Raw genomic sequence first — 27027 nt, forward strand, 5'->3', positions numbered from 1 at the left:
TTCCTCAAACCACAAACTATAGATTTTACATTTCTGTCTATATATGGACTAAAGGAAGGAGACAGAACATGTTAATTAGTGAGCTTTAGAGATGTTGGTGGATGTATTTTTAAATTTTGGACCGAGCCAGGCTAGCTTTTTCCCTCTGGATCCAGTCTTTATGCTAAGCTAAGCTAAGCTAACCATGTCCTGACTCCAGCTCTGTACTTAACACACAGACGTGAGACTGGATCTCAGCAAAGCATGATTCCCAAAATGTTAAACTATTTCTTTAAGGTTTGACATTCAGGTGAAGGTCAGACGTGAAAGAAGTATTCAAATCTTTTACTTAAAGGACGGATTCACCGTTTTTCTTACAGTCTTTTTAGCATCAAATTCCCTCTTTGTGTTTCCTCGGACAGTGTTTCCCTGTTGAGCTGCAGGTGGAAGTATAGTAACAAAAAGAGGGACTTTGGCACTAAAAAGACTGTAACGTTGAAAGATATCTACTTGATTTGACTGATTTGGATGCTGAAGCTTCATATTAGCTTCAGATAAACTTTTAAATACATTTTTGCATTTTGTCCCCCATCACTTCCATTGTAAGTGCATTATGAAGGGATCTTCTAATGGTCAGTATGAACAGGAGGAATGATGACAGCAAGAAAAACAGGTTTAATGTTAATTTAGGCTCCTGACTGTTGACTTGTAAAATTGTGAACCTGTCCTTTAAGTAGGCGTATTAATACCACACTGCATAAATACTCTGTTACAAGTCAAATTTTAGTATTAGCATCAAAATATAATTATAAAAGTATTCATTATACAGAATGGCAGACTTTCAGAATAATATATATTGTATTATTTATGCATTAATGTGTTTCTGTAAGTCAAATACATCAGAATTTACTAATTTATGATATTATATATTATTAATTTGAATCTGCAAAGTAGCTAAAGCTGTCAGATAAATGAAGTGGAGGAGAAGTTGGGCTGAACAATTTTGGAAAAAATATCTAATTTTGATTTTGACTGATATTGTAATTGCGATATGATTTGCAATATTAGAGGGAATGGTCATTTTTACATCATTATTCTCATTTTCATTGAATTAATTATTATTAAAATGATTATGATGTATTTTTTGTGGGAATCTGTACTAAATAAAGATGTTTAAATTAAAGATTGTAGAATATCATGTGATACCAGGACGTCAATATTTACTTTAAAATGGTATTTTGACACATTTCTCCTTTAACAAATATTGCACCTCCTCAGATCTGAAAATAATTGTTCAGCTCTAAGCAGAAGTTTAAATTAGCATAAAATGGAAATACTCAAGTATCTCAAAATTGTACTTAAATACAGAACTTGAGTAAATGTACTCAGTTACACTGCAAAAACAAACACATACAGTATCAATAAGGGTCTTCACAAGTGTAGGAATACAGCATGTGAGTGCGTGAGTGTTTGCATGGTTGTACCAGTGCGTCATTCATATCAGTGTTGCGTAATATTTTGTACCCTGACCAGCTGCAAGGCGCTGCAGCTTTCAGGCTTGGATCCAGAATACCTTCTACCTTCACGTTGTAGAGCAGCTTTTTAATAATATTTAATGTGCTGCAATTTTAAAGAACCGTCAGAAATCTGTTCTTTGCCAGAGCAGACTTGATTATGTCCCTCGGGATCTGGCCTTCTACTGCCGAACCGATTGGCTCTGCAAGTTAAAGGAATAAAACACGAACCATTGTGCAAATCCCTCCTGTGTGGAGTTTTCTGGGAACGATCCTGGCTTTTTAGAGAGGATAAATTTGGCTTTGAGACGTCTTAAGACTTGTGGTACCGTTTCAGCTGGACAGGAATACACCATGTCCGTTCCGTGCGTGTGTGTCTGTGTGTGTGTGTGTGGACACGGCTCATATATATCCAGGTTTAATAGGGTTATAAAGAGGCGAGGGTTGATCAGGACGTCTAAGAGATGCTGCTCAGAGAGCCCTGAGGTGAGGTGTGTTTAGATTTCAGCACCGTACTTTTAGTACTGATGATTCTCAGTAACAGTGGAACATTTTTACTGTAGGTTGTCAGGATTTATGAGGACTTTTAAATAGTGTAGTTTGCAGATGAAATGCGTTTATTTTAATGTATGACTAATGGCCAGAGAAACTCACTCTGTTCATGCTTTCCTGCAAAATGCTCCTGATTTTTTAATGAATATATGTCGACAAAAAAATAAAACTTACTTGTCTGTAGTTGAGATTTCAGCCGCAACTTATAGTCTTCATCAGTAGATGAAGCTTAGAATGAACTGTCAAGCTCAATTTTTAAGCCGACATTGACAAGAAGTCCTAAAAGTGCTCAGAAAAATGGCCGCAGACGTTTCCGAAATTATTGGTACCCTTGCATTTTATTAAAATAATGCATAATTCGCCCTGAATGGTGTTGAAATGAAAAGATATTTTATTATCAATGCATGTCTATGTTTGGTTTGCAGTGGAATAAAACAAAAAAAGATGTGAAAATAACTGAATTCATGCAAAGACGTTCTAAAATAGCCTGGAAAAACGTCTCGTTATCCTTGAGAAACTGTAAGAAATAATTGATTTGTAGTGATACTTTAAGCAGACTATTGTGTTTTAATTAGTATCACAGGTGTTTTCAATCTTATAATCAATCATGCAGCCAGTTTTAAAAGGAGAACATTACTCACTCTGCTGTTTTGTGCCACTGTGTGCATCACATTGAACATGGAAAACAGAAGGAAAACTAAAGAATGGTCTGAAGAGATTAGAAACAAGGTAATAGCCAAGCAGGGTCAACGTAAAGGTTACACGACCATCACCAAAGAGCTCGATGTTCCCGTGACCACTGCTGCCAATATTATTAATAAGTTTAAGGCGCATGGAGCTGTAGCCAACATCTCTGGACGTGGTCGCAAGAGAAAAATTGGCCTGAGATTGAACAGAAGGATTGCTCAAACGGTCGAGAAAGAACCAAAGAAAACTTCAATACGGATCCAAGCTGATCTTCAAGTTCAAGGTACAATAGGTTCACATCGCACCATCCGTCACTATAGAAGATCCAGGAAGACGCCACTTCTAAGAGGGAGACACAAGAAAACAGACTGGACTTTGCCAAAATGCATGTTGACAAGCTGCAGTCCTTCTGGGAGAATGTGGTTTGGACAGATGAAACTAAATCAGAGCTTTTTGGTAAATCACACCAACCTTATGTTTACAGAAGAAAAAAATGAAGCCTTCGAGGACAATAACACCACCATGCCTACCGTGAAACATGGAGGAGAATCAGTGATGTTTTTTGGTCTTGAATCTGTGCTGCACAATGAAACCAGAAGACTATCAAGGCCTTTTGGAGCGAAACATACAGCCCAGTGTCAGAAAACTCAGTGTCTCAGTTGCGGGTCATGGGTTTTCCAGCAGGATAATGACCCCAAACATACATCAAAAAGCACCCAACAGAGGATGAGAAGAAAACGTTGGACCGATCTGAAGCGACCCGCTATGAGTCCTGATCTGAATCCCATTGAACATCTGTGGAAAGAGCTGAAACCTGGGAGACCAGGCATCCATCAAACCTGAGAGAACTGGAGCAGTTTGCTCAAGAAGAGTCGGCTGAACTACCAGCGGAGACGAGTAGAAACTATATTCAGACTCCGAAAGGCTGTGCTACAAAATATTAAATTAAAGGTAGCAATACTCGTGGCCATTTTCATTAGTTTTATTGTATTAAATAATATGTTAAGCTGTAAATCAAAAGCAAATTTTCAGTTATATTCAATGTGAAATAAAGAACAATGGATACTATATCCTTCTGTCAGTTTCAACTTAATACAGAGAGAAAGAAGTGGATCTCCATGACAACTGTGCCAATTTTATCTGCTGATGAAGACCGTGTAATACAGTCGAAAGCTCAGAACAAGTGAATAAGCAAGCGTGAACTCTCGAGCTCAAAATCAATTTGGTTTTGAAACATCTCAAAACTTCTAGTTGTCAACAGAACGTGTCGCTGAATCTCTTCATGTGCCGTTGAGTCTGTTGAGCTCAATCTCTCACATCAGGCCATCGTGAGGTCAGAGGTCATGTTCAAATATAGTAACACCAACCTTTAAACTATATTAGTACCCTTTCTTTACTGCTGCAACTTAATGAAACTCAGCGGAGGAGTTCCTGGAACTACATTTTGGCGCCGTTAAACAACAGTAATCACCATTTCTCTACTGAAATCTCTATCTTAGGACATCATTTTCACTGGGGATAAGTCACATTTTCACAATCCTATTTTTGTCACCGTCCAGTTTTTACAGCTTTCAGTCTTCTCGCTGTCCGGCTGCCAAAATTCAGATGAGGGAAAATACAATAAAATGAAGCAGTAAAGAAAAGTTTTTTCAGTGAAGATGTAAGATTTAAGTATCAGTTTTCTTTCAAAGAAGTAAAATTTTGATTCTAAGTCGATGAGCTCATTAATAACTCCATAACTCACACAGCATTTCTTTTTGTTGGAAAACTCAATAACTTTTGATCATTATGTGTTATTTTCTAGAATGATAAATGTAGTTTCTCTGTTTAATTATTTTACTTCTGAACTCAAACCTTCAGACTTTTATTGGCCAGAGCAACTAAAAAAAAAAGGAAGAAAAATGGAGGGCAGTGTTCGGTGGCAGGAGGCCATTCACAGGGAACTGGAGTCAGCGGTTAGAAACCAAAAGGTCTGACTAGAAGATCTCTCAGGCCAAAAAAATTGGGAAACAACACACAGCCAAAAAATTTTAAAAAGATGAAAAAGATTAAAGAACGATTAAGGAAATTAATGGCGGCACAGTGGAGCAGTGTGGTCTGGCACAATAGATGATGTTTTAGAGCACAAAGACCTGGATTCTCTGTCGGTAAACTTCATGTTTGTGTAATGATATCGTCCTCCCTGCTGTCACTTTTATAATGACATATATCTGAAATGTCCTGGTCAATTAAACACAGTGGAAACACCCGTTGTGAAGCCTCCAGATGTTTTTAAAATGTCAGGTTATCAAGTTTTTAAGCTCCTGTAGTAAAAAAAATGGCTGTTGGTGTCTTGCTTAAGAACACTTACATTTAAGTTTGATTTGGTCTCTTTTCCATTTCCTATCTGCAGATTTCTCGTGTGATGAGACAGGCAAAGGCCCACCGGTACAGATGCACAGCCTCAGAGAGTTTGAACAGGTAAGAATTTGCTGTGTTTGCACAATGTTGGACTCATGTGATAGTATAGCTGTATGTGTAGTAATAAAGTTACCTGTCTGATGCCGCTGTGAGAAGGATAAAGCAAACTGAGCTGCTATAGAGCTGCTGGAAAATAACATTTGAGGTAGAAATGTAGAAATGAGGCCACTAACGTTGGCGTAGCTCTCTCTCTCTCTCTCCGTCGGAGGTGTCCGGGCTTGTCTGTGCTCGCTGGTAATGACTATGTAGGTGTGTTTGGGAAGATGATGTGGCAACTGAAACTCTGCATGAGTCAAAGACTTTCCTCCACACTCCCTGTCTGTCTCTTATACATACTGTTACTTATATATGCTCTTATATATGGTCTTTAAATACTGAGTAATTATAGATACTGATCTGATTTCCCACATTATACAGCTGCACAGTGCACTTTTAGTCTTGAAACATAATTTTGAGAGATTTTTACATTCTACATTAACAAAAATACTCTGCCCAAGAGATTTAAACAAACTAAAGAAAAACTTCTAAATTTTCCATACTGCTGTCTCTACGGCTTGTCGTATCGATGATCAAGGCGAACGCTTCGCACAAAGACAGAATCACATGTAAAGACGGAGGTTTATGAATAAATAAGCGGAACCCGCATATGCGGATGTATTTTTAGAAACTGGAATCAAGTATTCTGTATAGTTCACGGTGTGTCTGGTTGGGTTTTGAACCGAGGAGATGAGAGGCACAGTTTTCCGCCGGTTCTGGTTCTCCGCCAGAGTAATGGATTCTGGGAGCTCTGCCAGGTGCATTATGGGTCTGATATAACTCTGGAGGTGCTTGCTGCAATTAGCCTGTTCCCCTTTTAGTGAAGGACAGAGCTATAGAGGGGGAGGTGCTGGTTGTATTACTGTTGCATCATTGTGAAGAGTTTAGGTTGTATCAGGTACCATTCTGACTTTTAAACAGGTGCTAATGTATATAATTTATAGACTATAGAAGTAAAAGTCCTGCATAAAAAATCCTACTACAGTAAAAGTACATAAGTATTATGAGCTTGATGTAGTTAAAGTATTGCAGTAAAAGTACATAAGTATTATGAGCTTGATGTAGTTAAAGTATTGCAGTAAAAGTACATAAGTATTATGAGCTTGATGTAGTTAAAGTATTGCAGTAAAAGTACATAAGTATTATGAGCTTGATGTAGTTAAAGTATTGCAGTAAAAGTAGTGGTTTGGTCCCTCTGACTGATATATTATTATATATGACATCATTAGATTATTAATAGTGAAGCATCAGTGTTAGAGCAGCATGTTACTGTTGTAGCTGCTGGAGGTGGAGCTAGTTTACACTACTTTATATACAGTTAGCTAGTTTAGTCCAGTGGTTCCCAACCTAGGGGTCGGGCCCCTCCAAAGGGTTACCAGATAAATCTGAGGGGTCGTGAGATGATTAATGGGAGAGGAAAGAAGAAAAAACAAAGTTCTGATACACAAATCTGTTTTCTTTAAACTTTTTCTTTAATCTTTGATTTTTTGGTGAAATATTGGATCATTTGAACATTTATTGAAATGAAAGCATGTGAGAAGTTTAGAGGGAAAAATCACTATTTGGTGGAGCTGTTAACAACTCATAGACATGTGAAATGTGACCCCGACTACACACTGCTTTTTGTAAGACGTCAAAAAGCCAAAAAGGTTGGAAACCACTGGTTTCATCTTTAACAATGTGTTGTATTTTAAAAGCTTGTTATATTATCCATTGTGTCAAATCTTCATCTGAAAAGTAACTAAAGCTGTCAAATAAATGTAGCGGAGTAGAAAGTACAATATTTCCCTCTGAAATGTAGTGATCTTTGCTCATTTTATGTCACTTGAGCTTTTTGTTCGCAAACTTTGGCTGAACAGTATGCATGTAACACCTACTGTAAGTATGTTTAAGTGCCTCTTCTATTATTAAGTACAGCAGCATATTACTGCCACCATGATAAAAATGAATAAGCTCAGTTTCTTGTTTTAACAAGATCCTTTTGATGTTATTACAAGATATGTTTCATGTTTTTCTGAGATATTTTCTTGTTATTACTAGATACCAAATTATTCCGTTTTTACAAGCAACTTTTCTTGTAATAACATATCACTTTATGTGGTTGTAACATGATAAGTTGTCAAGCTGTTATAACAAGAAACGTTGATATATTTTGCTAGAACAAGAAAAAGATCCAGTCAGCGCCTGAAGAGATGATATTGAAGCCTACATGCTAGTTCTAGAAAAGTGAAAATTACTGGTTATTTTCTCCCACATGTGGAAACCTGCTGTTTGGATAATGTGCCAATGTAACTATGCTGATGTTGAACATTTTGATGCATGAGAGCACTTGACTGACAGATGTGATTTTCAGTTTAATAATTAGGTAATAATGGAGAAAGTCTCCAACCTCAGTCATGCTGTTTTTAGTTTTGCATGATATTCCACCATATAGATGATTTATTCATTAAAATATTCTGGATACCAGCTTTAAGTTGGTAAAAAAAATGTGTCTTGAACTGGTCCAGAGGCTTTAATAAAAAAAAAAAAAAGAAAGAAAAAGCTTTGTATTATCAGAATGAAGACATATCTACTCTGAAGCTACGAGCAGAGGCAGAAAGCTAAACTCTTGGCTGGTTGGTTGGAGGCTATATTACAGCGTGCAGGCAGCTTTCCTTTGAAGTTTCCCTCTGAGTATCCCACTGAGGGATAAAGGGATGAGTCATGCTATATGCAGACATACAGTTCAGACTGGGAGGCAACCTAAACACCGGCTTCGTATGTGAGAGAATGAGAGAAAAATTTATGAAATTGCTGATGTTGTGTGTTTGAATTACAATCAGTGTGTTACAGACCTGCAAGAAATCTTTGTCAGTGTTTTTACATGTTTTAGACCAGTTATTACAAATCATACTTTAAATTGTCACTCCTCATTTTCTTGGTTTCTTGGTAAGTCTCGTCTTAAAACAACAGTCACGTGCCCAAATGAATATTGACACGTTTTTCTTGCTGTAATCATTCCTCCCGTTCGTACTGACTCACAGTGTAAGTGATGGGAGATTTGATGCTAAAAAGACTGTAAATGTGGCAGATATCCACTTATAACTAACTCAGACCGCTGATCCTCATGTAAGCTTCACATCAACTTTTAAATACATGTTTTCACAAAATGACTGTGTGGACACACTGTGGATTTTGGCTTCCATCATTTACACTGAAAGCACATTTGAAGGAATGATTACAGCGAGGAAAACCTGTTTCAAAAGGCATTTTTGGAGCAAACACTTGTCGGGACTCCGTGAGAGGAACTGCTCCCTGGGGAGCTTCCTACATACCTTCAAGGGCTTTTTTTCTGTTTGCATTGGCACCACCAATAGGAACACTGAAGTGACGTAGCCTGCACAAGGCTCTCACATCTGATGTCACATTGAAATGCCATTGAAATGGCGGCTAGCAGTGCTAACAGAGCTAATACAGCTAACCGTGCTAACAGGGGTTACTCACCAGGGTGACATGGGGTGCTACACTTCCTTAACAACGTCCCACCGCCATTGGGCAGAACAGTGTTATGAGCGGCACACGCCAGTGCACACTGGGCCCGGGTAGTGTGCAATGTGGAGCGGCGGCGATTAGCTAACCAGTGGGACATGAATAAGCTATTAGCAGCTGCAGTGGAGTGTGGGGGCCCTGCCTGTGTGAAGGCCAAGGAATAGCGGACCTCACGCACGGCCTTCCCCTTATTCACCTCACCTGGGGAGGAAAGAGGAATGTCCCCGCCGACCCAGATGGGGCGCCTCTCATGGCTAACAGCGCTAATTCCTGAAACATGAGTGTGTAATGTTAGTACTGGGAAAACCGTCTCGGATGCCATGTAATAGTTACACCTTTAATGAAGTGAAAAAGGTTGTTGATGCTGTCTCTGGCTGGAGGCAGCGGCACAAACAGGCCCGCCACCCCCGCCTAGAAACAGCTGGACAGGCCTGGGATGGCTTGTGCTGGCGGCGGACCTGTCGCTGGACCTCTCCCCGGGGCGGCAACGTTGGCGGCTCTGCTGCTGCTGGCGTTGCTGCTGCTGCTGCTGGCGAGGAGGAGGCTGCTGGGGACGGAGGTGAGAGCCCAGTGTTTTGTTCCATTTTTTAAGGCCACCGTTAACAGCTGTTGTTTACAAGGCTTACGCTTTATATGGGTTTCTAAAAATGGCGGTTGCCGGTGTTGCATTGTCAATGTGTTAGACCAGCATACACTTATGTCTGGGAGAGTACGTACTCTGAGGCAGGAGCTTAAAAAGTCCCTCAAAGTGGCGTTCTAAGAACTGCGATCGTTCCCAGTTCCTGTGGTGCGGACACAATAAAAAGGGAGGGGGGGGGGGGGGGGGGGGGGGGGGGTGGTCCAGTCTGAAAACACCCATTGTTCATTTGGGCACCTGTCTGTTGTTTTAAGACTGACTTGAAAAACTGTGAACCTATCCTTGAAAACCTGCTTTAATTAGTTCATTCAACACGGTGAAAATCATGTCTGAGCTTAATGTTAAAGTTATGTCCTGGTTGCATGGTAGGCCTACTGCCATTTACTGTCCTGCCATTATACCTACAGATTTATTTAAAAGTCACTAAAAGATGCTTTGTTGATTGCTACTCAACAGTTTTATTTTTTAAACGAAATTTAACAATTTTACATTAAATATTTTAGGAGATGTGAAGCTAGCAGGGCCTGCTAGCTGGTTAGCTGACGAGCTCCCATCATCATTTACGGTCATCCCCAGTGGGAAGTTACAGCCGTATCTCAGCAAGACCTTTGGTACGGATGTCATACATCTTGCCATTAATAAAACTTAAACATATAGTATAATAGATAGAGAGTAGATTTATTGTAAATATAGATTAGCCTACATTGACGATAACAGATGATCAGTTGAGTCTAGCTGAGCTGGTGATGTTATCAAGAACGGCGCTGTTGTACTGCATTCGCCTGTTTGGACTTCCAAGAATGAAAGTTCAAACTTGGTGTTTGGGAGTTCAAACTTAATGTACTCTTGATTTAGAAAAGTCAAGAGTCTCGCACTAAAAACTGCTTTTCTCACGACTGGCTAATGAAACAGAGCTTTGCGCTGCTACTTCTAGTCCCAGCGACTGAATCACGCTAACTAGCTTGTTAGCTTGTAAGGTTGTAAGCTAGTCTTTCTCTCCTCGATTCTAAATGAGCTTTTATAGTATTTTGTGTGTTTCAGGAGCATCTTCTAGCTATTGATTGGCTGTGGTTGTGATCGGCTGACAAGCTTGTGAGCGAGTCTTGAACTGAGCGACAGGAATTTGCTAACTAGCTTGCATGTTTGTTATTTCACCCATGGTATTCAAGGTTTTCAGTTATTCTGAATGTTGTTCTTGTATATTTATATTTGAACAAGTTCTGGTTTAGTATCCTGACCTTTTTAAAAATGCACCCACTTCTTTTTCCACAACTGTCAACTGTTTTGGTGTCAACATATAAGGAGCCTTGTGTACTTGTGTCTCAACCGGTAGGCTACAGACGCCGCTGTTCTTTATGAATTGACAAGGTTTTCAGAGGTTGTCTCTGCTCTACAAATATTCCATATTCATATCCTGAAAGAAAAAATGCTGAGCTTTTTCAAGGACTCCTTGGAAGTTTTGCACTGTTTTTCTTCCCTGTCTAAATCAAGTATTGTAGGTTAAAGGCTCCAGTGGAAATAATTGCTAATTAGAACTTTAATGGCATTTTTTTGTTCAAATTCAGTTGGCTCCTCTAGCTTTTGCTTGGTTATTAGTGGCTGTGGAGAGGATGTTACGTCTCAATCGTATCTGGATATAAACCTTGGGATTTGATTTGTAAATCTGCAGCGTTTGTTTCCTGTGAGAATGTGCGGCACGAAACACAGATGTGGCCAGTAAATTCCTAAGTCACACAAGGTTCCCCTGGTGGTTCTGATCCAGTGAAAGATAAGACTTACAACAATAAAAAAAAAAATAAAAAAAATAAAAATAAATAAAAACATGGTGATGAATTCTCTGTGAGTATGTCAATGCAGAAAATTCAGAAACTGGAAACCTGGCAAGAAGTCTCTTTACAGTGCGAGACGTTTAGGCAAGAGTTCAGAATGTGATTTATCTGATTTCCATCAGTGTGCTGGAGTATTTACAGTTCAGACTCTCAAACTATAACAAACGGAAACAACTGATTTTCAATATAGAGCAGAGACATAACAGTCAGGCTCTTGTCTGAAAAATTTCCACTTTCTGATGGAGCAGATTAAAGTTTGTTGACCTTTCTTTGCCACTGTAGTTTTACATTAAGTTTTTCTGACAGTGGTGGTGTATGTTGGTCCTCTCATCTTAATAGAGCAGTCTGTATTATTGAATCCAGGTTATGGCTCAGTGTGTGTGTGTGTGTGTGTGTGTGTGTGTGTGTGTGTGTGTGTGTGTGTGTGTACAGTTTGTCCTCTGTCTACATTTGCGTCAGTTTAAAGAATCAATCCTCCCGCCGGCTCGCTGGAAGAAACATGAACCTGCCAGAGCAGCGTTTGTAACTGTCAAACATCCGCGCTCTGCAATCCTGAGGTTTTTAAAAAGAGAAAAGAAAGAAAAATCACCCAATCAAAATGCCCCTTTCTCAAATGGCCTTTATTAGTCCACAGGAGAAATTGAAAGCACATGGCTGCCTATAAATGTGAATTCAAACCGACCACAGAGACACTTAGATTGATAGAAGAAGGGGGAGGATTGCGTATAATTTTAGCCATTAAAACCTCAGGACAAATTAGGGTTGTTAATCTGTTATTTTGCCCTCGGTCTCAGTGTTCACTTCTAAAAAGCCACATATGCTTTGAAAGGTCTGTCAGAGTTGGATTACCATTACCAGAGTGGCAGTAATGGACTGTATTCAGTATTGTATGGAGACCAAAACACAGAAAGAACACCCGATCCCGCAGCTGACAGCAGGGCTGAAGTGAGCATGTCATTAAAACGGCACGTTTCTTTTAATTCGCTTTATCTCCTTTATTGTCTTCCTCCTTTGTGCGCTCTCCTAGTTTTTGTTGTAGCATTTGAAAATACCATAGGTTAAAAATATGTGTGTGTGTGTCAGCCCTCAAGCTGCTGGCTCTGATTCATTGCTTTATTAGGTGGTATCTCCAGCTTTGTATGGTAACATGTTAGAACACAGAAGTAATAGTGTTGGATAAAAGGCAAAAACAACACAGAGAGACGTCCAACTACCTTACAGATGATTCTAGTTAATACTAGAACGATCATCTGGCAAGTCAGCACAATGTTGTAATGTCATAATCAACCTGAAATATGTCTAAATTCAGTAGTGGTATGTTAAAAATGATTTTCACTAACAAAGACATTGCTTGTGAACATACTAGTCAATAATAATTACTTTAAAAAAAATGGACCTTAAAAGACATTTATGTGTGCTTGTTGTGCAGGAGTGTGTGGTTGCATAAACATTAGCTGTTGGGAGATTGTTATTTATTATTAGGTGTCTGGCAAGCTAAATAGTTGCTAAGCTGTTACAAGTGTTTCTTATGCGTTAGCTTGTTGGTTGCTAACAAGCTGCTAAAGGGCCATTAGCAGCTTTTGGTAGCGTGATGCTGTAGCTTTCAGTCGGAGTGCTTGTCCTTCACAAGGTGGTGGCTTAATTGTTCAAATAGGTTGTTAAGTGGTAGCTATTTGGTTGCTAATTGGTTGCTATAGAGAGATTATAGAGTCAAGATTTAGTTTATTGTCATTTTCTTGTGTATTTGCATACACACAAATAAAGAAATGCTGTTCCTCCCATCCCACTGCAGTGCAACAACAACATTCCCTTTAAAAAAATGATAAAAACATATAAATCTCAAGAGAAAACAAACAAAATAAGAACAAGCAGTTAGCAGCAGAGTGCATTAAAGTGCATTTAGAGAGAAAAGTAGACAGCTCTCGCTCTGATGGGTGAGTCTGTAACTCAATGCAATCTCACATTCAGAGTTTCCTGTGTTTCCTGGAGTTTACTTTCCATATTCTGAGACGACTGGGCTCCGCTACAGAAGCTTAAAAGTTAAAACAACGATTACTTTGTTGTTTAGCTTCAATTGAATCTAACAAGGCATCATTTAGGCCTTTAAAAAACAGAATAAATCTTCTTTTAAGGAAACAAAGAACTCCCAGTAAAACTCAGACGTGTCCATAAATATTCTAAGGAAAAAAAAAAACCTCCAAAAAATAAATGATGTTTGTATCAGAGTTCAATGACTTTATTTGCATAACTTCTGGTTACCAGCATTGATGTAGCCAAGAGTAATCACCCAATAAACCTGATAATAAAAATAACTGTTTGCAATGTCTGACTTTTGCCTGTAGTATGCTATACTTAAAAGTTATATCCTTGAAAAGAATATTTAATTATGTTTTTAAAAGTTGAATAGACTGCACCGTCGTCCGATCGATCTGAAGCTACAGTTGATAAAACCAAAGCCGTCAGACGAGTTCGTCATTCGGCTCAGTGTTTTTACCGAAAGGTTAAGAGAGCGAAAGAAAACCTGCAATTACTTCGAAGAGTCTGAGGTATTTTTCCTTTGTAAAGAATAACCTTTTATAGCAAAGGAAGGAGCTTAAGATCTCAGAAGGAGAATAGAAAAAGGAAATAGAAGCTATGCAGCTTTGTAAGAACAAATATTTCTAGACTGTTCTCTTTATTTCAGGAAACACCATCCATACCCGCATTGATATTGAAGTATGATACAAATTTCCTTCTCTCGGGTTTTCTCATATCTCCCACTAAGAATAGATATTGATGCCAGCTTGTCTGTCTGCGCCCTTACTGACCTACACTGCAAAAAAATCTGGAGTCAAGTCAGATTTTGCTGTAGTCTTGTTTCTTTATTTTAGTTATTAAATGAAAAACAATAAATTATATATTTCTTATATCTAGTTTTAATTCATTTTTTGGTTGTTTTTCTTATTTTTCTTAGTTAAAAACATGGTTTTAATCAAAACACTTTATTGTTATGCTCATTCCTTGTCCTTGCACTCACTGCCCTCCCAGCAGCAACCCTTCCTTTTGCACTACTTGTTTTTTAATAAAGTTATATAAAGACAAATAAATCTCTCTTTGCAAAGTTCAGTGAGACTGTTCTCTGCATGACACATGAAGGAGAAGGGATCAATTTGTGACCATCTGAGCGACGTGAAACCGCCGTATCTCCTTCTTTAATGAAATAAACGGGAATTGGATGTTTTGTGATGGTGTAATTTTTTGCAGCGTGTCCGGCTGATGAGCTAACGAGCGTTAATGGACGTGCTGACTGCGGAGGAGTCAGTTTTCACCGCAGCAGCACTCAGACAGACTGCAGATCGATACACAGCAGCTCAGCTTTCAGCTTTCAGCCAACCAGCAGATCTGCTCGAACGTAAATGAGCTGTCCTACACACACACATGCACACACACACACACATGCACACACACACAAACACAAAGACAGACATTTTCTCAATGGTTAGCTTGTTGTGATTTAACAAGGAGGTGGACGGGCATGTAAATTGCTGTTTTCCACCACATTTGCACTACAATCTTCGGTATGTGCGTTAGACACACACACACACACAGTTACAAACTCAGTGTCCTTTTGTTATATATCACATGACCGGAGCACATTTTTGTCAATTACTGAAAAGGTGAAACAAGCAATAACCTGCCGTTCAGCCTGGAGAGATGAATATGTCGATAATGTGATATGAAGCTGAAAGTTGGATTATTTTATTGTGATATTGCTCATATTTGTCTGCAAAAACCTTGAAAATGTTTTTGAGGTTTTCAAAGGTTTTCATGTTCAGATAAATGTTCTGGATAATGGTGCATATCTGGAAATATTCACAGTGATCTTTGGTTTCTTCACAGAATCCTGCAACTTATCTGAAATACAAAGTTTTCAAAGCAGCAGCAGCAACTATTTTCCTGCATTATAGTTCAGTTTTCTGAGCACATTTAACCATTGTGGCTCATATCTTCATTTTTAATTATTACTGTATTTCAAACAATGTGTAAATACCTTCTGAAAAGCATTAATAATAATCCTGATGTATCAAAATATTTGGAGTAGTTGATTCAGTCGGGATTGATGAGCTCTAATCTGCAGATATTCCATGTTTCCTTCACAATGCGACAACTGGACTAAAGCAACAAGATTTAACAAATTGATAAACACTCAAGCGAAGCTGGATTATCAACCGAGCACAGCAGGCCCCCCCCCCCCAAAAAAAAACCCCACAGGGGCCGAGAAAGCCTCAACTGGTTTTAGTTAATTTGATTATTTGCTCATTTTTTAGGGAGTTTGCACCACTTATATACAATATCAACTAAGACAGGTCCTTATGGTGCATATTCCAAAAAAAAAAAAAAAGTTACGTTTAATCAAATTACCAAACATATTCACGAAGAAAACATGGAGCCTGGAGGTAGTTTATATCCATTTTAGGAACACTGGTTAGTTTCTGGATGTCTGTCCTTTATTTTCATGTTAGTTTTTGGCCTAACTTGTTGTTTTTGATCTTGTTTTGTCAAACACTTTGGGCTGCAAGTTATTAATATTATTATTATTATTATTATAATGACACTGCAGTGTGTAGTCTGCTGGACTGGATTTAATGGGAATAGGAGGCGACGGGGAGGACAGAGAGGTGATCAGTAGGGGCCTTACAGGTTAATCCAGCCATACAACAAAACATCTCACAAGTTAAACATGTTTTAATCCCTACGCTCACTGAGAAATTATGTCTACAACACTGGAAAAACATGAAGATGTCATCCTCAGCACCTCGTTGCATCCTGTAGACTCAAGAGAGGATTTGTTCAGGGAGAGTAAGTGGTGCAGAGTGCAGACAGGCTTCACTGTACTGCACTAGTGCCACCATCTGGAGAGAAACTGAGAAAAAGGCTACCTGAGTGCTACATTGGCAGTCCGACTTAGATTTTGTTAATTGATCCCAGGCGTGCGCAATAAATTCGTGCTCCTCTCCAGCGGGTCAGAGAAGACATATTGACTTGATCACGGCGTCAGTCATGGATGATAATTGTTCAGTTAAAGTGTACAGTAATTTGCTCCCAACACACTCACGGCGGTAACACGGCTGGAAACGCCTGACAGACTGTATATCTGTGTTTTATTCCTGACAAGTTTGTATTTTATTTTGTTTTCTCGAAAGTATCGAGGAACAACGTGCAGCATTCAAGTCTGATTTTGAGATACTTGCACATGTCTTTGTCTGCATGTTTTCTCTATATGATGTACAGCATGTTCCAAAGCTCTCCATTGTGTGTGTTTCTCTGTTGTTCAGAAAGATATTTATGTATTATATTCCAACTTCATCCCTCCACTGAGCCCGCACATCATATGGAAACAGTTACAAACAAAAAGAAGCAGAAAACTGTTTTTTTTATGAATCAGTCTTGTACTTAGTGGCAGGCCGGATCCTGCAATTACTCCGGCAGTATAGGCAGCCTTTATTCCCGGGGTCAGAGAGGAAGAGAAACCACAGTCTACCACAGTATACCCTCCACAAATCTGACCAATCACCTTCGGAGGGTAAATGGAAATACAGTTTAACTTTAAAGTAACGTTCACATGACTGAAACCACGATTCGTGAAAAAGGTCAAACACTTGTAGTACAAAGAACAACTTTATTACAATACCAAATCAATCCTATAAATACACACACTGGGTTGTTTGATGCTCCAACTGACTCTCATTCAAAAAAATAGAATACTAAAATACTGAGCCAAACATTTTTTTCAACGAATCATTCTGGTCTCAATCTTTAAATTCAGGCCCTCTAATAAATGTGCTGGTGGTCATTTTGGAAATTATTGCTCCATTAATAAGATTTGAAGACTTATAGTAGCTTTGATGTCTGCTGTGTGAGTGTTGATTGACAGCTGTGATTGACAGTTGGCTCCAGGACTCACACTGAAACGGACAATTGTGTCAATATTTCACTTAGTTTAATGTTACTTGATACCTGCCCTGTTAGCGCAATTAAGCTAAAGTAGCTAACGTTAGCTCAAGTGTGCAGCGCTCATTGTTCCCAGTAAGCTAACGTAAGTGTGAGTGTGGAAGACAACACCCTGCATTCCTTATCTGGGAAGTTCTTGCTCCAAGCTGCAACTCTGGGCTTCAAACCGGCTCCAGTGAAACCGACGGGTGACGTCACACCTCGCTACGTCCATCTTTATATACAGTCTATGGTATGAGGCCCAGTGATGGACGTCGCTGACACCATATCAGGTCCATAAGCAGGAGAATCACATTTATGAGGCGGCAACACGTATCGAAGAGGTCTTAACCTACTCTAAAAGCTCTGAACTCTGATAACGCTTGCCTCTCTGCCAGTTTGGGAATGTCTTACAATAAAGTTGCTCTTTTTTCACAACAAGTGTTGCTGGAGTTTTGACCTTTCAAACACTTTTTCCTTCTTCATGCATCTTGGAAGTAAGTTGTGCCAGAAATCCATCCTCTGCTGAAAACACGATTCATGACGGCTTGTTAAAGAAAAGACGACAAAAAATGTCAGAGAATATGAGATAAAAGCATAATTATTAAATGTTTGAGGTTGTTGTGACATGAGTCCTGAGCCATAAACTAGAGGACCACTACACTTTTCTGTCAACATACAGAACTGTAGGCAGGCTTTCTGTTTCTCAGGATGTCATATTATATTTTTTATAATGACACATTAACTCAAGTGGTCAGACACACAAAGGTTTGCAACAATTTTCAGTGGATGTAAAATGCTTCTTGTGGTCATCCATTACATTGTAAGTAGTTGCATTAAAATAAGTCACCCAGCGCAACTCCCTGACACGTTTTTAATAGTTTTTGGACAATAACGGAGGTCTACTGCACAGAGGAATGACATATATATATATATGTACATTATATTTGTTGACAATGAGAAAAATATCGAGAATCAGCAGCTGTATCCTGTAAGGTATAAATGCTCACATGGTAAAGGAGGGATTTTACCTTCTGAGCCACTGGAAGGTTTTTATAGTAATTTGACATCTCTGCAGGAAGTGTTGAGTTTCATTGACGGCAGATTAATAGGAATTTTTTTTTTTTAAAGCAACAGCAAAGGTGAAGTGATTGGAAATAATAGTGAATAAAAATCTGTTTTTGTTTAAAAGAAAAAAGCAGCAAAAGTTTGAAAAGTTTTGTTGTTTTTGATTTGAATTAGTGCTGTGGAATTTTAACAAGACGGAGGAAGTATTGAGTTTGCTTTAACAGCAAAAAGCAGAGTTTGAGCAAGAATTCAATGCCAGCTTTCAGCATTTTACAGTTTTTTGATACTCCAAGGCTTCGGGCGCACACTTTTTGCTCACCACCAAAAAAAAGTATTGAAGTTGGGAAAACCCAGTCCTACGATTCATGATGGCTACGACGTTCATCGAAGACTTCACTGTATCGCAGCCTCAGATTTGGCTGTTAAAAAAAAAAAAGCGGCGGCCTGTTCCTGTTTTTCTCCATCTAATCAGAATCAAATTTGTAGGCCTACAGTAAATGTTACACTAATCAGGCCAGGCTTTTAACTCAGAGAGCTTTGGACAAACACTCAAAGTACAAGATGTTTCAACGGCCAAGATACACAAAAGGATATAAAAATCAAATGTTTATGCACCACTTGTGCCGGCCTGGAAAGCTTTGAGTCGTTTAGTCTCTCCTAACTGCTGAAGAGCTGGCAAATGTGACACTTTTCTATCAAAAACACCTATTCATTAGGAAAGGAAATTGAATATAGATTTTTACAAGGTTCCTTTTGTATCTTTTTCTCCTTTGACTGTTGGTAGGTGTGTTTCCCATCAGCCGGCTGGTTGTTGTAGCTTATTACTGATGGACTGACTGATGGTCTCCATTTGTTATTGTTTTATAGAGTCTCTCTGCGGGCTGGTAATGGCCAGATCTGTGTGTAATCAAAGCCATCTCCTCATCCACTCTCTCCACCCTTCTTTCTCTTTTTCTCTCACAGATACATCCTGCAGATTCTCTTTTTTCCCCCCCTCTTCTTCTTCTTCTTCTTCTTCTTCTTCTTCTTCTTCTTTTCCCTCCTTTAAATCTTTTCTTTTCTTTGCCGGGATGTCTTATAAAAGGTTGTGAAAGAGCGACATGTGCAGAGCAGACCTCTGAACAGACAACCCTCTTTTTTTTTTTTCCTCCCCTCCCCTCCGTTCCCCTCCTCACATACCAGAGAAAACTCACCCACTTGCCAGAGAAAAGGGGAGGAAAAATTTATGTTTGAAAAAAAAAAAAAAATCCAAACTTGGAACGGGCTTATGCACACCCATGTGTCATCATTTATTTCCAATGTAGGGTTCCTGGAATCAGCGCATTAGAATGGGGTGTTGAAATTGAGAGTTTTTCTGCTGTGCTTTGGGGACAGGTGCTTTTTGGTAAAAAAAAAAAAAAAAAACCCTCTGACTTATCTGTGATTGAGGGAGCCTTTAAATGGAATAATTGCTAGCAGAGGAGAGGAAAAGGAAGACCAGGAGCAGCGAGAGAAACTCCTGATTTTCATCAGCCACTCGCTTTTCTATTCGAGATCTTCCTTCTTGTCTCTTTGGGTCTCTTACTCCTCTGTCTGTCTGCCTCTGTTTCTCCTTAACGCTCTTCCATTTGTTCTCATATTGTCTATCACTGACATCCTCAATAGTGTTTTATGAGTTCAGCCGCTACTCAGCAACTTCTTTTCTTACATGATCCGTTCTGCTGAGCCCTTCAACATATTTTCAAGCCTGATTAGATTTCAAACGGCCTCCGTTTTTTTCCCCCCCGTCCAACCTGACTCAAGCCGTCGTTGCTTAAAGGATAACACAACAATGAATTGATCTACTAACAAGTATTGTGTGTGTTATCCAAAGTTATTCCTCTGTGACGTAGAGCGATTAAAAACACATGATTGAGCTGCATTGTTGCACTGGGTGACATCTTCCTTCATCACCATGAACACACACACTGTACTTTTTTGGGCTTTTTGCCTTTATTCAGGTCAGTAGAGAGAAACAGGAAACACAGAGGAGACGGAGGAGTAGCTACGACACGCCAACAAGAAGGGTCCCTCGGCCGTGGACGTTGCGGTTATGTGGTTTAACAGGCAGGTCGCCGCGGCGCCCCGCTGTAGTTTATTTTGACTCAATCCACACACACACACACACACACCATCCTGCTGCCAGAAATACTCACTAGAGCACCAAATATGGATCCATCCGCCGCTGAAAATAGTCCCCCAACAAGCTGTCCTAGGAAATGACTCAGCATTTTAAGACACTATATTTATTAATACTAGTAGTATTTGTGAGCTTGTTTTGAAGTTCTTGAGTAGGAACCAGTAACAGATTACTGGTTTGGGTGTGTTTATGGGATTTGTTGACAATAAATAAAATATATAATAATGTTTCCTTCCACAATCTGAAGTTATGATAAATAAAAGTCTTGCAGCAAAGATGGCCGACGTCTTCTGCAGGGTTCATATATGACTTTGTTGACCCTGTTTTTTCTTTTCCCTAACTCATTCCGATTAAACATAATGATGTTTTCAGTCAAAGTAAAGCAGTTAAACTATTCAGATTCAGTTTTTATTTTCACCTCTTCTTAGTGGAATCTCCCGTGAGTCTGTGAAACGGCAGTAATTCCTGTCTTGAAACATATCAGGAGTTTGTTCTGCGGCTCTTTAACAGCTCTGGCCTGACTACTCTCCTCCGCCCTGTGAAAATATTTTCTCTCGCCATTGAAACATTAGAATTCAACCATCAAAACTCTTCAGTAAAAGCCGAGCTGCTCTACACACACCCTGCTGGGTGACGCTGCACTACAGCGTCCTGCAAAAACCTTGTATCCCTGCCCCACACATATACATATATTAACCTCTGAAACACCAAACATCCCCTCTAACTTCTTTTCCCAATACTTCATGAAAACTATATCAAGTCTATTCTGAGTTAAATATACAAACCCATTGTAGAATTTTTTATGGCTGCAACATAACATCAAATGTAAATATTTGATGGGTGCAGCAGTGGTTTTTGGGGTGATGGTTCAGTAAGGTAACAGCAGCTGCAGGTACAGTGTGTAAAAGTGTGTGCACATTTATACGGGGCAGTAGTCGTCGACGTATTTGGGAGAAAATGGTTTAAGCATGTCATGCCAACAGCTTTCATCCGATCCACCAGTCTACTGTGTTGCTTTAACTTACTGGGAAACAATAAAGCTCCCCAACGATTGATCTAAATGTCACTGGAGGCTCTTCCAGCTCGTTTTTTTATTTGTATTCACTGTAACTTCTAACCCAAAAAAAACACGGTTTAGCAACATGCAACAGGGTGAAACTTCCACTTTAGGATTTATGTTGCTCATTTAGACCTAATTAATGTAGATTATCCTGTTTCTACAGTAATTTCTTGGTTCTCAAGTCATCCCTGCATCCTGATTCTGAGTCTGTATTTATGCTCAGACAACAAAAGCACTTTGGTTAAAGTTAGAGAAAGTTGGTGGTTTTGGTTAAATGTTAATAAACACGTTGTGTCTCTCTTTTTTTTCTGTATTAAACCAAGACCATCATCCTTCTTCTAACCTCAACCAAATGCTGCTAGTGTCTACACACGACCATAAAACTGCTTCATAACATTAAAGTCACAACGAGCGGATATTGAACTGCGAGAGAGCAGATATGTTTGGCACAAAAGTACGGATGAAATATGTTGTCAGTGAACATTTTACTCATATGTTCAACAACATTTCTTCATTATGTTATTTGAAAGTGTAATCTGGTCGGCAATATGTTTCCTACAAAACTGAACTGCTGTTGCAAATTACTTATATAGTAACTTAATTTCTGGGAGACGCAGGGAGTAAATGTGGATTTGAGCAGCGCAGGAAACAAATACACGGATCAGACAGAGATGAAGCAGTCTAAGACAGAGACCCGGGGACCGAGTCAAACTATTGAAAAGAGTCCCCCTGTTGTGCTGAGAGAAATAAAAGCATGAGGGAAAAGGGGAAAATCTTCCAGGGGGTTTTTCAAACTGTGGAAAGTTGACCTTTTGGAGATAGCAGGTTTCTGCAGGGCACCGAGGATTGGCAGGTAACTAACAAACCCAGAAGGCTGAGTGTAGCCTGGCTCAGATCAGAGCGGCCCAGCCTGCGCAAGCCAGTGTTGAGTAATGCTGTTAGTAAATACCAGACCAATTACTGCTAACGAGGGGCCTTATTGGAACCAGATGAACATTTATTGAATTTGTCAGAGAAAGGTAGAGTGCAGATAGCTAATGAAGTGCAGCCGCAGCGCCGGGCTAGGCAGCCAGGCGCGCTGGGGGAATGCATAATTCACCTGGCAGTGCCACGATGTTTTCCCATGTTTGTGGTTTTATACTCGTTTAATACTGCAGAAACATTTTTAACAAAAAGAAGTGAGTTAAAAAGGGGGGGGGGGGGGGAGTACATTTTATTTGTCAGTTAATGTAATAATGTATTTCATTTATACCTCAGTCCAAAATATGTAGAAAAAAAAAAAGAGTTCTTGGAGACGAGTAGTAGATGTGTCCCTCGATGCAAATTCCATCCAAATCGTTGCTGAACCCTGAAATCTGGAACATAATTTAAAGTCCTCACACGATTCGAAGCCACGGAGTGTTGAGCTGATGTCCTGAAGTCCCCTCTGTGCTCAGAATAATTATATGTTTGAATATATTTCACAGTGACTGACGCTGTGCTCGCTATATCAGCCTGACACATACATACACACACACACACGCACGCAGCAGCTTCACTTAACGGATACTCGCAGTCATGTTCAGCTGTAGTTGGTTATGTAACAATGGAAATAAAAGCGGTGACATAAGTGCACAAACCAGATGCATTTTATAATTGTGTTATGAGATATGAATTAGGTTTTTTTTTTTTTGTGCTATGTGTATCTTCATCTCATGCGAATTATATTCAGCTGTTTTCTTACACGAATCACATGTTCATAGTTAAAACTGTGTAAAACATTCACTGCCAATGTTTTTAAAGCTGGATTAATATATATATTAAAATAGATTAAATCATTATGTGCGATGCGGCGCAGAAGGTCTCGTTTGTAGTGAAGAAGTTACAAAATACTGAAACTGTATTTCTTGAAATATTGAAGTTGCACTAATTAGTATTTGTTTTTATATTGACATTGGATCATATTGCTGTGTGTAAATGTGAAAAATGTCGCTGCAGCTCTTCCAAGATTTTAGCTTCTAGTTTTGGTTTTACAGCACATTTATTGTCTGGATCAGTGTCAGTGTTTCCAGAAGCAGCAGCAGCTGTTTTCTGATAAAAACCCACTGTACACTACCTGCCCAGCAGCAAACAGCAGGCAGGCAAAGTTAGAGACGAGCTGGTGGACAAAGTGAAGCGTTTAGCAGGTAAAGAAACAGGTATTTTTCTAAGGAGTCGGTGGAGACCAAACCGGAGCTAAAAGGAGAGTAAATATCGGACTTAAATTCACCAGGTTGACACAAACAAATGGGATGATCGTGTTCGCTTTTGGAGCCTCAAGTGGTTCATTCAAGGAACTGCAGTTTTTGGCACTTCTGCATTGCGCTTGGTTCTAACACGTTATGACGACCTGCAGCAATAAAGGTAGTAATAATAATATGTGTTGAACAGTGTCTGTTTTGCTGCCACCAAGGGGCCAAAAAAATTAACCAATGCAGCATTAAATTGTATATTCCAACAAACAACATCCACACGTTTGGTATGTTTACATCTAGACATCTGAAACCTTACAGGTAATAGAATACTCCACTAAAAAGTCTTGTTTGCTTGACTCAGTTGTTGCTGCAGTTCATTATAACTGTTATAAATCCAGCTGCTGTCCTCTGCAAAAGCAAGCTGCTAACTTTTCAGGACTTTTAAAATAACTGAATTTTTGTCCGCTTCTTTTTAGCGGAAACAACACCGATGTATCATCAGACGTCTCACTTAGCAAAACAGTTGCTTATTTCCACATCCAGCAGTTACAGAGCAACATTATCATTCATTTAGACTCTCTTTTAGCTCTGTTTTTAACTCTCTACCAACTCCTGAGGGAAATATTTGTCTCTTTAGCTACTAAATGCTCCACTATGTTCACCAGCTAGTCTACAGCTAACTGTGTCTGTTTGGTGCTGAGCAGGTAGTGGACAGTGGCTTTTTCTTACAGCTTTTTCTCTGAAAACAGCTGCCTGCTGCAAACCCAAAATGATGCTATGGGACATTGAGAGTGAACCAAAACAGTAAAGTTGCAGCTGGACAGATAAACAACGAGCTGAAAAATCGTTATAATGCTCCGTAAAGCCGAGGGGAGCTGCAGAGTCTCTGTAGGTTCATCATTATGAGCCACGACCAACACATTACACACTGACAGCTCAGACATTAATAATATAAAAATATCAATTATAATTACTTTAAATGATGGGAGACCAAACCAGCAAACACTCAGCAGAGCAGAGGAGGCTGAGTTGGATTTAATTGGCTCGCGTTCTGAAACGAGGTTGACATGAGCTCTGCCCTGATTCATTCCTTCACCGTTTTTTATCTACATCTCTCTCTGTCCTCTTCTTCCTCAGCTCTCCCTCACATCATTCATCCTCTGTCAACCCCTTTCCTCTACCCCCCCCCCCCCCCCCCCCGCCCCCATCCCCTCCACCCCTCCGCCTGCCTCTTTGTCTCATTATATAGTCGCTTCTCATCCTGCCAGCTGATGGTTCAGTGCAGTGGGGCCCTCGGGCTCCCACTCGCTGTCCCTTTGATTTCCATCCACAGACGACAAAAAAGGAGGGCACACAAACACACACACACACACAAACACACAACAATGCATACATGTGTACAACTGGACACACATGCACACACACAGTCTGTACAGCGCATGTGTACAATCACGTACACATCTGCACAGTCGATGCTCAGCCATGTGGACATTCACTGGTCACACTGTCCATCCAGTACACTACACGGTCATCTTGTTCTGTACAGAGCTGTGTGTGTGTGTGTGTGTGTGTGTGTGTGTGTGTGTGTGTGTGTGTAGCTTTTGTTGGATGAAAGCCTCAAATCTCAAAAAAATTCTAAAATATTCAAGAATCATCTCATCTTAAATGTTTCTGGAGCGTCACCGACTAAAACGTTCACACTGAAACTGCAGCTGCGGATGCACCGAGACTGAGACGGGTAGTTTTATAGGAATGAAAGTGTGTTTTGTGTTTTCTTTAACTGCTCCTGAATGCAACACAAACACTAGTACGACCCTGAATGTGTAAGATAGAAAATGCAGCCATGACACTGTACAGTTGTGCAAACCTGCTCACATTCATGGCAATGAACTATGTAGCGCTGCAGCTAATAATTATTGCTATTTGCAATTTATTTAGCCTTTTTTTAAATTAAAGATTTAATCTATAAAATGCCAGAAAACATGTTGTTTCAGTTTGTAATTATATAAAACAGAGAAAAGCAGTAAATCTTCACATTTGAGAAAGTGAAACACGAGATTTGAATTGTTTAATGACAGTTAATTGATTATCACAATCGTTTCTGATTAATTTGACGCCTCAGTAATCGTTTCAGCTTTAAGACAAAAGACAAAAAAAAAAACCCTGGAGATTTATGGGTAAACTGGCGGCGTCACACTTCCTGAGTTGCAAAACAGAAAATTTGGTCCCTTCACAAAAAGTTTCTGTAGATCAGATTTTTGTTTTTTTTTACGATGTGACAAATTCTTCTCATAAGTGAGAAAATTTAAACCGGGAAGAGAAACTTGTCGAAGAGTTATTAGCCTTGACGTTCTCAGCCACTTGAAAGACTGTCTGATGAATTAAGGCAAATTGAAGAAACTAATATGTCTGGTTAAATAATAAAATGACTCTGTTGGTAATTGTCTCTGTTTGAAACTCTTCTGTAGTTGTTTTCTAGGTTTTCATATTGTTTTTTCTGCATCATTTTATTCCAAAATCTCCAACTTTAGGAAGAATCTGTCACCTGAAAGTTAAAAAAATAATAAATGTAATTAAACATTGTTGATCTTTCCAAATGTCGTATTTCATTAGTCCTAGTTTTCCTATTTTAACAGAATAACGTGCAGCCATGTGGGCCGCAGACTCAGTCTGAACCCTCCAAATTAAAATTTCCTGTCACATAAACTGTTGAAATTCGTTGCCTTAATTAATGTCCTTCACTATTTTTTTTTTCTCTTTAGATCACATAGTTCATTATGTCATGTGTTTACAGAGGCTTATGTAACACAAGCGTCAGTGTTTATACTGTAGTCTTCAACCTTGCCATACTTTGTTCTGCATACTTTACGTTAGAGAGACTTGGGCGGTGATGGATAACAGTTTCCTTTAGAATCATTTTAATTTCCCTGTGAAAATCACCTACATGTGTCCTGACCTACATGCCGAGAGCAGCTCCTTAAAGCTCTTTGACACCTGACTCTCTTCTGTCACCATCTGTTGGACAAAGTTTGTATTGCAAATGCAAATTAAAAATGACTGATTATAGATTATAAGAATATAGAGATGTATCTTCACTACTAGGTGTGTGTGGATTATCTTTATATGGATTTACAGTTTTGCACACAAACACATCGTTCTGAGCTCTTCACAGTCCACGTCCTTCTCTGTTTGTCAGCTGGGCTTCATTCACAAAACGTGGCTCTGCCGGCAGCATTTCCTCTGCTTTCTATTTGGGGAAGAAACTAAAAAAAAAAAAAAAAAAAAAGAAAGAACCACTAACTTTGTTCTGAAGGTCTGTGTTTGTTTTCTCAGATC

General features: G+C 39.3%; 1 protein-coding gene across 1 annotated transcript in view; it reads left to right on the forward strand.

Moving 5' to 3' along the window:
• The window catches only part of LOC121900042 (phosphodiesterase 4D interacting protein), a 121885-nt gene that overhangs the window by 17437 nt on the left and 77421 nt on the right, over positions 1-27027 (forward strand). Inside the window, exon 3 of the mRNA XM_042415943.1 lies at positions 5125-5192. Coding sequence (XP_042271877.1) covers positions 5125-5192 — 68 coding nt within the window. The remainder of the gene's footprint in view (positions 1-5124; positions 5193-27027) is intronic.

This window comes from Thunnus maccoyii, chromosome 7 (genome assembly GCF_910596095.1).
Source record: "Thunnus maccoyii chromosome 7, fThuMac1.1, whole genome shotgun sequence".
Classification (NCBI taxonomy): Eukaryota; Metazoa; Chordata; class Actinopteri; order Scombriformes; family Scombridae; genus Thunnus; species Thunnus maccoyii.